Raw genomic sequence first — 16,005 nt, 5'->3', positions numbered from 1 at the left:
GCTTCTTCCCGTCAACCATTAGGCTCTTGAACACTAGACAACATTAACCCCAACAATGGACTACCTTTGGTTGCACTGAGGACTTTGGGCTTTTTTAGCTCCAGCATTTGGGGTCATTAATTTATTGAATTGTTGTTTATTATAAATGATCTATGTGTAGTATGTTTACAGGCCCGTTATGCTGTTGTAAATAAGAATGTCATTGTTCTGTTGTTGGTACCTAGACAATTAAACACTCTTGAGTCTCTTGACTATTAACTAATCCCTTGTGCTGATCCACGCTCTCAGTTGTTCCTTCTTATCCGTGAGGCTCCTTGCATTAATACAAATGCAGTTAATCCACCTGCCCTCTCATACTTCCCCTGATGTCTGTGTCTGCTCTTCCCACTGGACTTGCCTGTTCTATTTTCTACATATGAGTCAGCCTCTCCACCTGCTGCACCCTCATTTTAAGTCCCACTGCCCTGCTTCACTAGTATTAAACTCCCTTGAGTAGCACTTGTAAATCTCCCAGCAAGGTTATCGGTCCCCCTTCAGTACAGGTGCGATCCATGCTTCCAACCCATCTTAATAAACAGTCAATTTCTCATCCAGACTTTTGGCATCTTCATCCAAAACAGATAGAAAATTGTGAACAGTTGAGGCTCAAGGTTCAAACCCTGTGACACACCACTATAGACTTAAGACCTCAGAGATACAGCACAGAAACGGGCCATCTGATCCATTGAGTCCGTGCCGACTGGCGATCACCAATGTACACTGGCTCTAACCTACACACTAGGGAGCATTTAACATTTTACCAAAGCCTATTAATCTACAAACCTGTACGTCTTTGGAGTGTGGAAGGAAACCGGAGCACCTGGAGAAAACCCGCATGGTCACCGGGAGAACGTACAAACTCCGTACAGGCAGCACCCATGGACAGGATTGAATCTGAGTCTATGGCGCTGTAAGGCAGCAACTCTACCGCTGCGCCACAGCCTGATCATCTGAATCTTTCTCAGTGCCCCTCTGTAATGTCTATAATAACAGTTTGTAAGATTTTCTCTATGGCAGATGTTGAGCTGGCTTGCAGGTTCCTCTGGCCGTAGCTTATTGAACAAAGGAGTTACATTTCTAAATCTGGGGAATTTCAGAAAATTGAATGCAATGCATCATCTGTCTCACTGGCCACTCATTCTCCAGAGTTTCTCATTCCTTTCTTCCTTCCCTCCCATACAATTCCAGATTTAACGTTACTGCAGGTCCTCCACTGATTTTCCAGCAACTGGTGGTCTGCTACCCCTTTTACTATCTGTTACTATCTGTTTCTACATTTCTAGTTAGCTTTCTCTATGTTTGCTCTATTTTTTCCACTCTTGTTAATGTATGTCATTTTTGCAGTTTTCATTTCTTCCTATCTTCTGATCTGCCAACTCTCTTTATACAACTTTATGCTTTCTATTGAAGTTTGATGTTAAGATAGTTCACCATGGTTGGTGAGTCCTTCCCTGGGAACCTTTGTGATGCTGGACAGTATAGTGGTTGTGCAGCAGTGGCGCAGCTGGTGGAGCTGCTGCCTCACTGCACCACACACACAGGTTTTGTTGTGTGCTATCCAGTCTGCAGAAAGACTATGCATGATTCCAATCAAGCCGTCCACAGTGTATAGATGCAGGATAAAGGGTATAATGTTTAGTGCAAGATAAAGTCCAGTAAGGTCAAATTAAAGATAGTTCAAAGCTTTCCAATAAGAAAGATGTGTGTCAGGACCATTCTCTAGTTGTTGAGCGGATGGTTCAGTTGCCTGATAACAGCTGTAAAGAAACTATCTTTGAAACCAGAGCTATGCGTTTTTGCACTTCTGTACCCCCTGTCTGATGGGAGAGGGGAGAAGAGGGAGTGTCCTGAGTGAGACTGGTCCCTGATTATGCTGGTGGCCTTGCCGAGGCAGCATGAGGTGTCAATGGAAGACAAGTTGGAGTGCGTGATGGTCTGGACTGCGTCCACAACTCTGCCATTTCTTGCCATCTTGGACAGGTCCCAGACCATGTTCTCAGACCAACACCCCAATTGGAGCAGGCTTTCTTCCACCAGTGAATGAATGATCACTTCAATATTGCACCAACTTATTCTGGAAAATACACACAAGTTAGTTATTAAGTGCTGCACATGGCAGTTGATGCACTTGTGATGGGTGTGAAGCATACAGTTCATGTTCTGATCTTAGTGTGTCATGGTGCATATAATCTTGACAGATGAGTTGTGAATGACAGACATTGTTGGCACGTGGGAGATTGTGCATTGAATGGGATAGGACAGTGATATGCCATTTGAAACTGCATCCGCTATATTTGAGACCATTGAATATCTTGCGATAAGTCATCTAGTATCTATAATACCAATACTAAAAACAAACCAATACGAATAGCAGATCCTTGTGGGATGACTTCTCTATTTACATCCACAGCTTTTTGCTGCCACTATCTTTGGGGGTTTGATTCTTGGCCTCGTTGTCCATCTATAGAGCACAATTTTCCTCTTGCTGCTTCAAGGCATCCATTGGAACATAGGAATGTGTGCTGCTACTCTGCATGTCTTACCAGTCAGATTGCCTCCAGGGCATATCCTTGGAGTCATACAGCAGGGAAACAAATCCTTTGGCCCAACTCCCCCAAGCCAACAAGGATGTTCCATCTAAGCTAGTCCTATTTCCCACGTATGGCCAATATTGATTAGTGATTAGTACAGGTGTCAGAGGTTATGGGGAGAAGGCAGGAGAATGGGGTTAGAAGAGATAGATGAGCCATGATTGAATGGCAGAGTAGACTTGATGGGCCGAATGGTCTAATTCTACTCCTATCACTTATGACCCTATGACCTTATGATATTCCTCTAAACCTTTCCTATCCATGTACCTGTCCATATGCTTGTCCCTCTTTGGAAATATAAACTGAGGTTGTGGTAGAAGCGGCTACAATTACGTTGTTTAAAAGATATTTTACAGATATGTTGATAGGAGTGGTTTAGAGGTATCTGCATGACATGAGGGCAAATGGCGATTGCTTATGGAGGCACCTTGGGCGGCATGGATGAGTTGGGCTGAAGGGCCTTTTTCCATGCTGTGTTATTCTATGAATCTTACATGTACTGCACACTTAGTTTTACAGGGTCTAATCCACTGACCGTATTGGTTCATGCTGAGGCAATCAGGTGTGCAACAGCTTGTTTACCTCGGGTTGCATGATATAAATATGCGATCGAGTAGGCAACTTGACGGTGGCCTGCTTTCACAAGGCTATTAGGAGCAGAATTAGGCCATTTGACCCATCTAGTCCACTGCGCCATTCAATCATGGCTGATCTATCTTTCCCTCTCATTCTCCTGTCTTCTCCCATATCCCTGAACACCCTCACCAATCAAGAGCCTGTCATTCTCCGCTTTAAAAATACCCATTGACTTGGCTTCCACAGCAGTCTGTGGAGTCTTCTTTGGAATGTGTACTTGTAGTGTGCAGTGAATCCCTGATTCACAACGCACATTGTGAATCAGGGATTCTGTTATTGACATACTGTACACACAGGGAGAGAATAACTTTCAGAAGATAAACCAACTTCTTCTCTGAGATGATTGGGTGTGTAGTGGTGTGAGCATGGTTGCAGCGGCTGTTTGAAGCGTGAACAAGTGGCTACAGGCCAGAATCATCACAGCATGAGCACCTGTTGGTTGTCCTCCTCCTTCAATGTTACTACAGTCAGCTCAAGCCACCTGTTATTTTATGGCTGAAGTAATATTTATTTTTAGTTTCAGGCATGGGTGATTAAATTTTGAGCAATTATGAAAATAATAGCTGGAAAAACTGTGAATGTTGAGACTAAAAATGAGGACAGTGGTGACGTAAGAACATCAGGTACAAAAGTAAATAAATTGAGCTGCCTCTCAACACTGATAGAATTGAAGAACTATCCTTGATTGGACTTTGCTGGCGTCACCTTGTACTGAATGTTATTCCCTTATCATGCATCTATACACTGTATATGGCTTGATTGTAATTATGTATCGTATTTCTGCTGACTAAATAGCAGGGTACAAAAGCTTTTCGCTGTACCTCGGTACACGTGACAATAAATTAAACTGAACTGAACTATCTTGCTACAGTAATAAATTTGTCACAATCATAAAAAAAAGACCAGGATACAATTGCGGAGAGAGAAAAAAAGAAGGTAAAAAAGCTTTACGTCAATACTGGGGCGTGCTGAAGACTAAGCTTTAAAGCAAGGAATGCCAGAGGAAAAAGTGGAAGGAAAGATAATGACCAAGGGAAAAGCTCTGTTGTCCTTCGAGTGATGGGGTCATTTGTTTTTTTCATGCACAGTTGCTAAGACTTTGAAGTTTTGCCATTAAACAGGAATACCTGAAAAGAAGTGACTCTTCTATTGTAATAAGAATGTATTATTTATGTTTCAGATTGATGCACTAAGTAAAAGAAGCAAAGAAGCAGAGGCAGCCTTTTTGAATGTTTACAAAAGATTAATTGATGTTCCAGGTATGTTTCCAGAACTATGATGTGTGACTGTAGTACCTATGCATTTCCTCTTCCTTTCCCAGCTTTAGAAACGGTTTCATTACATCCTTTGTTTTGGATGGGATTTGATTTCAGAATTTGCCCAGACAAAAATTTTGGTCATCTGAGCCATTTTCCACTGACAGTGACAGCAAGATGAAAAATTACCCATTCACTATTATTAACTCTAACTCGGATGGGCCTTGGAGGTTAAAAAGGCATTGTATGAGCAAAAGCAGCATACTTGGAGCAGGCCCTTTCTGTTGTAATTGTGTGTTTGACCTCATTTGATCCTAATAGCGTAAATGTTCATGTAAAACCTTCTGACATTTTATACAAGCAAGATCAGGATGATTCATAAAATGTATACAAAATGCTCAATGATTCCATCATTCTTTTAAAATTTACCAGGAAAACATTTTTAAAAAGTAAAAATGTAAACGTTTGTACCTTGAAATTGTAAAGGCCATTTTCAACCCTCAGTGACTGCACTGTCAAAATGGTCTATGTGTCTCTTTTATGATTGTTTTATTTTATAAAGCAGTACAAGGGATTTTATATTTTACCTGATTGATCAAAATACATCTCTTGATGCTCCTGAACACATCATCAGTGATGTAACCTGGGGTCATTGGGTCTTTCAACATCAGACACCCTCACCCAGGCGACCCAGCCGTGGTTGATCAGACCACGACTTGTGTTCAGGCGGCATTTGCTCCTCCCCATGGACCTTCTCTCCTGATCCAGAGCCATCTCGAGGCCTTCTCCGCTGCCTCTGTGTGTTTTTGATGGCCCTTTCTCCTCGCCACTCCGTGGATGCCCAGTGCACTCATGTATTGTAGAGCGATTGCCCTGCAAAACCTCTGCAGCCAACCTCGATGGGCACACTCATTGCCTTCCAGCCCTGCTTACGGCAGTCTATGACCAGCTCTTCATACTTGGCCATCTTCCTCTCGTGGGCCTCCTCCAGACGGTCCTCCCACGGCATTGTCAGTTCCAACAAGACGATGTTTTTGGTTGCCTCTGAGACCAGGAGTATATCTGGTCTCAGGGTGGTTGTGGCAATGTGCCGTGGGAACTTCAGCTGTTTCACCAGGTCTACAGAAAGCTGCCAGTCCTGCGCAGTCGCCAGGATTCCTGACGGATACCTGGCTGCTGTGGTTCTTGGTAGCTGCACTCTGGCCTTCACGAAGGTGATCATCTGGGTGGTGAGGCGTTCTCGTCTGCAGCTGCTGATTCCCATGCTGATGGCTTCTGCAATGGGTTTAAGAACCTGGTCGTGACGCCATGTGTACCGGCCCTGCCCAAGAGACTTTGGGCAGCAGCTCAGGATGTGTTCCAACGTCCCCTTGCCTGAGCATTGCGGGCAATCTGGAGATTCCGCTTTGCCCCAGATGAAGAGGTTCGATGGGCTGGGCAGGATATCATACACTGCCTGGACCAGGAACTTGATGCGCTGTGGTTCAGCCTGCCATAGCTCAGTCCATGTGACTTTTCCTGCTCCCACCTTGTCCAGGCTCCCTGCTGCCTCAATCCAACTGCTCTGGTACACCTCCCCTCCTCCACCACTGCCCTCACTTCCTCCTGGACCAGCCTGCGCCTCTCCTTCCCCTTGGCCTTGTCAAACTGGGGAGTTGGGAAGATTCCCAGACCAGCTCTTCCCACGAGTCACTGCTCCCACCAGGACCCTGTGGCGTATCCGAGACTCCGAGCAGTACAAGGGATTTTATCTTTTGGATAGGCACATGGATATTCTGTAAATGGAGGGGATTCAGCATCTGCAGGTTATAGGTGTAGACAGAAGCAATTATTTTAACTTGGCATTATGTTCGGCACTGGCATTGTGGGCCAAAGGGCTGTTCCTGTGCTTTACTTTTCCATGTTTATTTAGATTAGTTTAGAGATACAGGGTGGGAACATGCCCTTCGGCCCATGGAGTCCGTATCGACCAGCACACTAACCCCATCCCACACACATGAGGGACAATTTATAATTTTACCGAAGCCAATCAACCTACAAACCTGTACATCTTTGTAATGTGGAAGGAAAGCGGAGCACCTGGAGGAAACCTGCGCAGGTCACAGGGAGAACGTACAAACTCCATACAGACAGCACCTGTAGTCGGGACCGAACCAGGGTTTCTGGCTGTTAGACAACAACTCTACTGCTGTGCCACCATGCCACCCCTATCACAGAGCATTTGTTAGAAATGCATGCAATTCATGTAAACTCCACACAGAAAGCACATGGGTCCCTTGAACAGTGAGGAATCTTCCTCTTCTTCTAATAATGACTGTACCTCAAATATATACACGGAGATGCGCAGAGTCTCTTGCCTAGAGTAGGTGAATTGAGGACCACATGACATAGGTTTTATGTGAAGAGGAAAAGATTTAATAGGAATCTGAGGGGCAACTTTTTCACACAAAGGGTGATGCGTGTATGGAACAAGCTGCCAGAGGATGTAGTTGAGACCGGGACTATCCCAACATTTAAGAAACAGACAGATAAGTGGATTGGACAGGTTTGGAGGGATATGGACAGGTTTGGAGGGATATGGACCAAACGCAGGCAGGTGGGACTAGTGTAGCTGGGACATGTTGGCCGGTGTGGGCTAGTTGGGCCGAAGGGGCTGTTTCCACGCTGTATCACTCTATGACTCTATATGTGATTAACTGTAAAGTTATTTTCATTGTTCTGAGTTTATCGAAGGTGTTGTATAAATTGTATTTTTTACAGTTAAAACATTGCCATTACAGTTTTCATTCTATCTTATTCTGTATTGTTTTATAATAATGATTCAAAACCCTATTTTTCCAAACAGTATTAACAGGAATCTCGGGGTTGAACTTTTAGCCGAGGTTACATTGTTCACCATGCATGTACCCACAAGATGTTTATTTTCTACTTGTTTTCCACTCTCCAGTCTCTGTTCATTGGGGACCTTTCAGTAAATGAGGGGTTTTCATTGTAATAGCTCTCTTTGTAAGCCTTAACAAAGACTGAGATATGAAAAGCACCCAAATGCTGCGATGAATGTAAAATATTCTGTTGTAGGCATTTGTGTAATTGAATCTTGTCACTACAGCACTCCCAAGAAATATATTTCTCTTTCCCTTTAAACGTAAATGCATCCAGGTTCTGGAAGCATTTCTTGTATTTTAAATAGCTCTTTGTAGTGACTAATGTTGTGGACTTGCCGTGTCATGATATTAATTGTTATTTGATTAACTGTGCTTAGAATTCCAGCCGTTGCTGATTAATGAGGCAGCTGGATTAATTATGTATTAATTTAATTGCATTAGCCCCAAAACACCACCACCAACAGATATACACACATCAGAAAATGTGATAACATTGAATGAATTATAGACAGAAACAAGAAATTCTCATAGAATCATAGATATTTACGGCACAGGTATTTGTCCAATTTATACACATCGGCCAAAAAGTATTTGAGGTTAACTGTGTCCTCCCTCCCCCCCCACCCCCCCCACCCCCCCCCACCCTGTCATCTAGTTCCTTTCCCCTCCTCCATCCATTCATCTCCCAACCTTCCCCACTCTGGGTCCCCATTTTTCCCTCCCCACGACCTACCCATTCCTTTTCGCTCACCATCCTTCCCTCTGTTCTACATTTCACTCTCATCTTCTTTCCTTATCAGATACCGTCCCTGTATCCTTTTGCTTTCCCTACTTCAGCTCCAATCTCTGTTATTATATCTGACCATCCGTGGAAACCTCTGAATTATCTCTAATCGGACTTTATTGGACTTTATCTGGCACTAAATGTTGTACTCTTTATCCTTTATCTGTACGCTGTGGACGGCTAAATTGTAATCATGTCCACCACAATTTTCCAACACCTAGTGGTCTGGCGCCACTTATAATCTGGTCAAAATTACAAGAGTGCACTTGAAATCTCCCCCCCTGGAAGCCCCCCCCCCCCCCCCCCCCCCCGAAAATGTAGCGCCTAGACCAGGTAAGGTGGCCGATCCCGACCTCATCAAGACTTTGTGCAATCGGCGGGTCAAATTTGCTGCCTGTGGCCGGTACCAGCAGATCCGTTCCCATAGCCGACTTCCACGACTGAATTTGCGGGCTGATATCTCGGCTCCTTGGCTACCTAGGGGAACTGTTGCAGTACCGTTGGACTCCTTTTGGGGGCCATGGCCTCTGTTGGTCTGGCAAAGCGGATAATCCATAAAGACTCTGTAATCAAGGGTGGACCTGTATAGTCTTGTTTTTGACTGGGTAGCATGCAACGAAAGCTTTCCACTGTACCTCGGTTCACCTGACACTAAATTAAACTAAACAAAGATCTGAAAAATGTACCTGAGTGTTTCATTTATCTTTGTGTTTGAATTCAATGGTTGGTTGTACATGAGTTATCATCAAAGGCTTCCTCTGGCAGTGGAGAGATATGGACAATGTTGAGGAATGTTATGAATGTTAATGGATGAACTGTTTCCAGCATGTAAAGGTTTGGACTGCGCTTGCTCTGAGGAATCTAACTGGTGATGTACTTGTTTACAGATCCCGTTCCAGCATTGGATCTAGGGCAACAACTCCAGCTCAAAGTCCAACGCATGCATGATATTGAAACAGAGAATCATAAGCTCCGGGAAACACTCGAGGAATACAATAAAGAGTTTGCAGAAGTCAAGAACCAGGGTAAGCTGGGAAATTATAACTGTAAACGACTACCCTTCAAAGCCGTATTCCTTTAATCCCTGGGACGATGAGGTTGCCATTTGAGGAGAGATGAAGCAGAATGTGCCGATGCTCTAGATTCCAGATTGAGAGGTGATTTCACCGAAGCATGCAGTGTTTATAGGCATTGACCAGGGAGATGCAATTTCGGGCCCTATATCTGAGAAAGGATGTGCTGACGCTGGAGATGGTCCAAAGGAGGTTTACGAAAATGATCTCAGGAATGAGCGGATTAACATATGATGGGCGTTTGACGGCACGGGGCCTCTACTCACTGGAGTTTACAAGGATGAGTGGACACTTCATTGAAATTTACCGAATAGTGAAAGACCTGGAGAGAGTGGATGTGGAGAGGCTGTTTCCACTAGTGGGAGAGTCTAGGACCAGAAGGCAAGGCCTCAGAATTAAAGGACTTCCTTTAGGAAGGAGTTGAGGGATTTCATAATTCAGAGGGTGGTGAATCTGTGGAATTCATTGCCACAGAAGGCTGTGGAGGCCGTCAATGGATATTTTTACGGTAGCGATCAATAAATTCTTGATTAGCACAGGTGTTGGGTTATGGGGAGAAGGCAGGAGAATGGGGCCAGGAGGGAGAGATAGATCAGCCATGATTGAATGGCGGAGACTTGATCGGCTGAATGCCCTAATTCTGCTCCTATAACATATGAACATAAAATCCTGAACGTTGATGGGAAGAAACTTTCTTAAACCAGTATGTCACATTTCTCGGGCTTCTTGCCGATGCTAGCAGCGTGATGTGAGTCTGGCCAGTGTAGTGCAGTCTGATGATATTAGCTGCCTTTATGAGGCAGCACTTCTTGTACATCCCTTCAGCGGTGGGGAGGTTTGTACCTGCGATGGACCGGGCCGTGTCTACAGTCTCCTTTGTTGTTGGGCAGTCGAGTTACCGAACAAGACGGTAATGCACCAGTCTGTATGTTCTCTACCACAAACCTGTAGAAGTTATTCGGCGACATGCCGAATCTCCTCAAACTTCTGCGGAAGTGGAGGGGTTGATGAGCTTTCTTTGCGATTGACTTTTATGTGCTACGTTGTGTTTACATTAATGTCCTCCTCACGCTTGATGGAATTGATAGAGGAAACAGAAGCGGGCTCTGTGAAGGTAATGGTGGTAAGAAGGCAGAGGACCTCAGAGAGAACAAAGGGAGCCGGCGGGGGGAGCCGCCAACAACGAAGGGGGACCTTTGGGACTCTCATGAATACTTTTGTAACTTTGTCCGTGTCTGACACATGGCGACTCTTTGCATTCTTTGTGCATTGTATGCAAAATAAAGAACTTCACTGTACCTAGGTACATGTGACAATAAAGTATTGTTGAACTGAATCATTGAGGTTTGTTTTCCAGGGTGATCCTAGAGAAAAGAATAATATTGACAGATCAAAACAAGGTTGGTTGGGCTGGATAGGGAAGACAAAGACCAAATCATTTGCCAATGTGTTCTGTTAACAACATGCATTTGTGTAGGTAGTGTGGAAGAATTTAGATTGGTTTTAATGGAACTTGGGCATAAGAGTTGAAAGGAGGCCTTGATTGACCAAATTAGTAGCTGCAGAAATATAATGGTGATTGGTAGGTCAATGGCTAGTGAGTAGGGATATTGAAAGTGCAGATTTAAGTGGATCAGAGAGATAGATCGTTTTCCTGGGGTGAACACAGAAGAATTGGGAATGAACTTGGAATGTATTCATCAGAGATCGCCTTATTTGTGTCTGAAACTTGGAACTAGTAGTTTTATTGTCACGTATACCAATTAAGGTACAGTGATATGTGAATTACCATACAGCCATACTAAAGAAAAAGCAACAAGACACACAACTATGTGAAAGTTAACATAAACATCCACCACAGCGGATCCCCATATTCCTCACTGTGATGGAATGCAATAAAGTCGGCGCGATCGAAGCTCCCGCGTCGGGGCGGTTGAAGCCCCTGCGGCTTGGAGCTCCCGAAGTCGGACTCTAACCAGAGACCATGAGCTCCACAATGTTAAAGTTCGCAAGCTCCCGCTGATGGAGCTCCCTAATTGTTCTCCAGCATGAGGCCTCGATGTTAGGCAGCATTCTAGTCAACTACCTCTGCTTCCTCTCCAGAGCCTCCTCATCCTTCTTGTAATGGGCGACCGGAACTGCATGCAATAATCCAATTGTGGCTTAACCAAAGTTTTATAAAGCTGTAACATGGCTTCCTGACGCTGGTACTTCGTTCCGACCGATGAAGTCAAGCATGCCATATGCCTTATGCTGTAGTGTGTGGGTCCCAGAATGAAGCACGAAGTCGTGTTTTGAGAGGCACTTTTTATTATGTTCCTCCCGACCACAATGCCTTCTTTACTGCGGAAGCTGTGGATTTGGACCCAAATATCCCTCTGTACATCAATTCTGTTAAGGGTTCTGCCATTACCAGGCTTAACTCTCTAAGATGTAGTTGCATTTCTCTTCTTATTGGGATATACAATGATGGGTAAAGGAAAGCTCATTGATGGCTCAGTGTATTATATTTATCCCGTCAGTAATGAAGCCCGACAGATCAGGAAGGTGGGTTAATCTTGAAGTTTAGTTTAATGTTGAGATACAGCGTGGAAACAGGCCTTTCAGCCCACCGAGTCCATGCTGACCAGCAACCCCCATACATCAGCCCTATCCTACAAACTAGGGACAATTTATAATCTTTACTGAAATTAACCCACAAACCTGTACGTTTTTGGAGGGTGGGATGAAACCAGAGCTCCCAGAGAAAATGCACGTGGTCACAGATAGAAAGTACAAACTTCAAGAGTCAAGGGTGTTTTATTGTTATTTGTCCCGGATGGGACAATGACATTCTTACTTGCTGTAGCATGACAGAATATGTTGCTATGTAAATATGGTACATAACGGAGGAAGAGAAAAAAAAAAAAACAATAAATAACAAATATAGTGCAATAGTAATAGTCTTTTGCAGTTCAGAGCTCAGAGCTTGTTCGTTGTTGTGTTTGACAGCCTAATGGCTGTAGACAGCATAGACAGCATATAGACAGCAGCCATAGTCAGGATTGGACCTGGGTCTATGGCATTGTAAGGTGGCAACCCTACCGCCATGCCCCAGTCAACAGCTGTGAGACTGTACACCTGTTTGATGGTGTGATGTATGTCCGTACTGCATCATTAGGGAGAAAAAGTACATTGAGATGCTCGTAATAAACATGCATGGATATTAGGGAGTGTATATCCGCACATTTGTTGCAGGCACCTGCATGTACTCCACATCTTTAACATCAATGTGATGCCCCTGAAGTTAAATAGCCTATCAGTGCTTGAAAGTGAATTTGACAAGGTGCCTGACATGTGAAAATGTATCACAGCAAGGATCCGGTGTATCAAGAGAAGAACTCTGTGAGGAGGAAGCAGAGATGAATGGACCGTATTGATTCGCTTTCTAATCCTAAATTTCCAAGTGGCTTCAGTTGTCTATTGTGAATAGAAGTTAATTTGAGCCTAGTCAATAGAGTGATATTATATTTTGATTGATTTTTTTCGAGTCATTTCAGTAAACCTAGTACACCATCTAAAGCAAAATCTATTGACCCCGCTACACCAAAACATTTGAAGTTCAATTTAACATTTAAGGAGCAATCGGTCTCCAAAGGGACTTGTACCAATTGATTATATGTCTGGATTGAAAAGTTACCGTTGAAATCACAGCGAGCATTCAGAGTACAGGAAGCCTCCTCTTGTAGAACAGAACAATAACAGTGTAAACCCTTTGCCTTGCCCCTGCAGAGGTCACAATAAAGGCACTTAAAGAAAAAATCAAGGAGTATGAACAGACTTTGAGCAGCAGAGCAGAAATCCTCGCACTTGAAAAAGAACAGAAATTACAGAATGACTTCAGTGAAAAAGAAAGGTAAGTGAATGCATTATGTTTTGCATTTTATACTCGGTGTTCTTTGAAAGGCTGAAAATCCCCACTGACGAGCTCATGGGATTCTTATGTTACTCCTATTGGTTGTCTGCAGCAGGGTTGCTTTCCATTTGAGATTTGCAGTATACGTTTCTTTGCTACTGTAACATCCCACTAATGAGGCTTGCTTAAAAACCTGATAAAACACATTAGCATCTGGATGTGACAGCTGAGTTCTTGCTTCATAGCAATCGAAGTTGATGCTTCATCCCGGGCAGCACAATTGTCAAATAAGTGAGTCGTTCTGTCAGTTTACTTCCCGTACTGTGCGCTTTCTGAGTTTCTTCATTATTATTTTTATCAAAGAGTTGCTGATATTTGTGTGTCTTGTAGATAAAAATACTATAGTGCAGTTCTTGTGGTGTTATGAGTTCTTTCTGTTGTTTTGGTGCCTTCACCTATAAAAGGCTGTACCAGCATCATAGGAAGTCCAAAAGTGACCGACCAAACACGTTGCTGGGGTGAGAGGATGGTTCTATCAAGATGGGCACGGTTGCACAATGGTAGAGTTGCTGCCTTACAGCACCAGAGATACTTGTCCGATCCTGACTACGGGTACTGTCTGTACGGAGATTGTACGTTCTCCGTGTGACCTGTGTGGGTTTTCTCCGGAAGCTCTGGTTTCCTTCCACTTACCAAAGACGTGCAGGCCTGTAGGTTCATTGGCTTCGATAAGATTGTATAATTGTCTCAAGTGTCTGTAGAATAATGTTAGTGTGCTGGGGATCGCTATATCTTTAAACTAGACTTAGCTAAATGTAATGATTGGGTTTATATTCTGTGGATTTAGAAGAATGAGGGGTGACCTTTTTGAGATGTTTGGAGTTCCTGAGATATTTATTCTGAAGTGGCAGAGTCGAACTGTTGACAAGATGAGGGGCGGGTCATTTAAAACAAGAGTCACCTAGAAATGTCTTCTTATAGAGGTAGATGAATCTCTGGAATTCTCTACACAAGAGGGTTGTGGAGACTGGATCATTAGAAGAATTGTAGGTGGAGGGAGTTACATATCTGAACGATAGGAAAATTGTGAGCTGTGGGGAGTTGTGAGTTGTACAGAAGGGAAGGTGCGGGCAGCATAGATCAGTAATAATGATATTGAATGGCCCGACAGGTTTGAGCGGGCTGGACCTCGTCCTGCTCCTGTTTTCAAGTGTCCCCGTGTGTTTGTGTATGGGCTCCATATGTGTAGGAAGGAACTACAGATGCTGGTTTACACCGAAGATGAACACAAAATGCTGGGGTAACTCAGCGGGTCAGGCAGCATCTCTGGAGTAAGTGATATTTTGTGTCGGAACCCTTCTTAAGACTGAAAGCAAAGGAGGGGGGAAGGGGGGACTGGGATACTGCATATGCTCTTTTTGAATACAATAATGTACTCGATGCAGAATAGTGATGAATTTTAGAAGGAAACCTTATTCTGGAAGGATTGACAATGACCTCCATTGGTTGGCGATGTTGAAGGGTCTTATGAGGACAGAAAGCACTAGGCAAGGCAGTTGGTGCTGCCCCCTGCACACCTTATGGTTCAATGGTTCAAAAAATTATTTATGATCACGTGTACCAGGTACAGAGAAATACATATTTTACACCAAGACTATCCCTAGCTCAATCACCCCGCTCAGTACAGTGCGCACAGAACAGCCCACTCAGTCCATACGCAAGAGGCGCCATTTTGCCCCCATTTTGTAGTCCCAGCTGTAGCTGGCCACAAAGGGCCGTTGCAGCCATCGCCACCGTCTAGCGATCTGATGTCCCTCTCCACCCCCAGCCCTTTATCCCTAGGGGGCGCCACCAGCAGCCCACATCGAGGTATAAGAACGTGTAATCTCAGAATCCATACATAAGTGTAAGTTGTTTATTATAGTAAACACACGGAGCTCAAATACATAGGTGTTGTAAGCTCAAGCTCAACAACAAATCTAACTAGAGGCTGGACTGACAGACTAGATAATATGACACACTCAACCAGATGGCTGTTTGAGCACACAGCGGTATGCAGTAAAACATGACATGGATCAGGTCAACTAATACTGACTGATCTACACTTTGTTCCTGGGGGGCACCTCCCACAGACGACATCGAGGGGGCAGAAGGTAAGTCTTCGTTCCGCCCCCCCCCCCCCCCCCCCCCCGGTTCCTCTAACTGGGTACTTTGTCCAGTGTCCGCTGCTGTCGAGTCTCGTTAGACCCTCTTTCTGATTCCCAGTCCACGGGGTGAGCAGAAACTGGGCTGGGCGGCCTACCTTCTCCGGGTGAGCCGGGCCTGCGGTTGGAATACAGCCGCGGCTCGTCGGGCCACTGGGACGAGCCCCTGGCTGCTGCAGGGCCTCCATCTGCCCTCTCCACCGTCGAGGCCCTGCACTGTCTCCTGCCGCTAGTCTGCTTACCGGCCGTCGGTCCGACTCCATCCTCTCCGGTTCTTGTCGACACTGGCTGAACATCTGTGGATCTTTTCATTGTCAATTCAGTAACCAGCTTTCCAGCCACGTGGAACAGAGAGTAAAGCACGACCTTAGCAGTGACATCCCTGTGGCAGGGGCTGGCAGACTCCTCTGTAATTGCTACAGTCAGATAGCCATAGATTACAATGTTTCTGGTGACCCCGACATGCTCTCCACTTTCCAAATAAAGCAATTGGTTATGAATGAGCTCGCAATTTGTGCAATGGAAGTATTTCTCGTACATAACTTAGCGACGATTCCACCTGCTCCAGGGGCTTTCTTGAATGTCGTTGACCTTTTCAAACACTTGCCTGACTGGGGTACAAATTGCACCAATAATGAGCTG

General features: G+C 44.5%; 1 protein-coding gene across 7 annotated transcripts in view; it reads left to right on the top strand.

Annotated features, from left to right (window-relative positions):
- Positions 1 to 16,005, top strand: part of cux1 (cut like homeobox 1) — a 445,449-nt gene that overhangs the window by 149,572 nt on the left and 279,872 nt on the right. For all 7 annotated transcript variants that reach the window (XM_033045571.1, XM_033045568.1, XM_033045567.1 and 4 more), the window contains exons 4-6: positions 4,447 to 4,525; positions 9,079 to 9,216; positions 13,036 to 13,159. In XM_033045571.1, coding sequence (XP_032901462.1) covers positions 4,447 to 4,525; positions 9,079 to 9,216; positions 13,036 to 13,159 — 341 coding nt within the window. The remainder of the gene's footprint in view (positions 1 to 4,446; positions 4,526 to 9,078; positions 9,217 to 13,035; positions 13,160 to 16,005) is intronic.

This window comes from Amblyraja radiata, chromosome 28 (assembly GCF_010909765.2).
Source record: "Amblyraja radiata isolate CabotCenter1 chromosome 28, sAmbRad1.1.pri, whole genome shotgun sequence".
Lineage (NCBI taxonomy): Eukaryota > Metazoa > Chordata > Chondrichthyes > Rajiformes > Rajidae > Amblyraja > Amblyraja radiata.
Note: the sequence above shows the minus strand (reverse complement) of the source record. Positions and strands in the feature narration are given on the sequence as shown.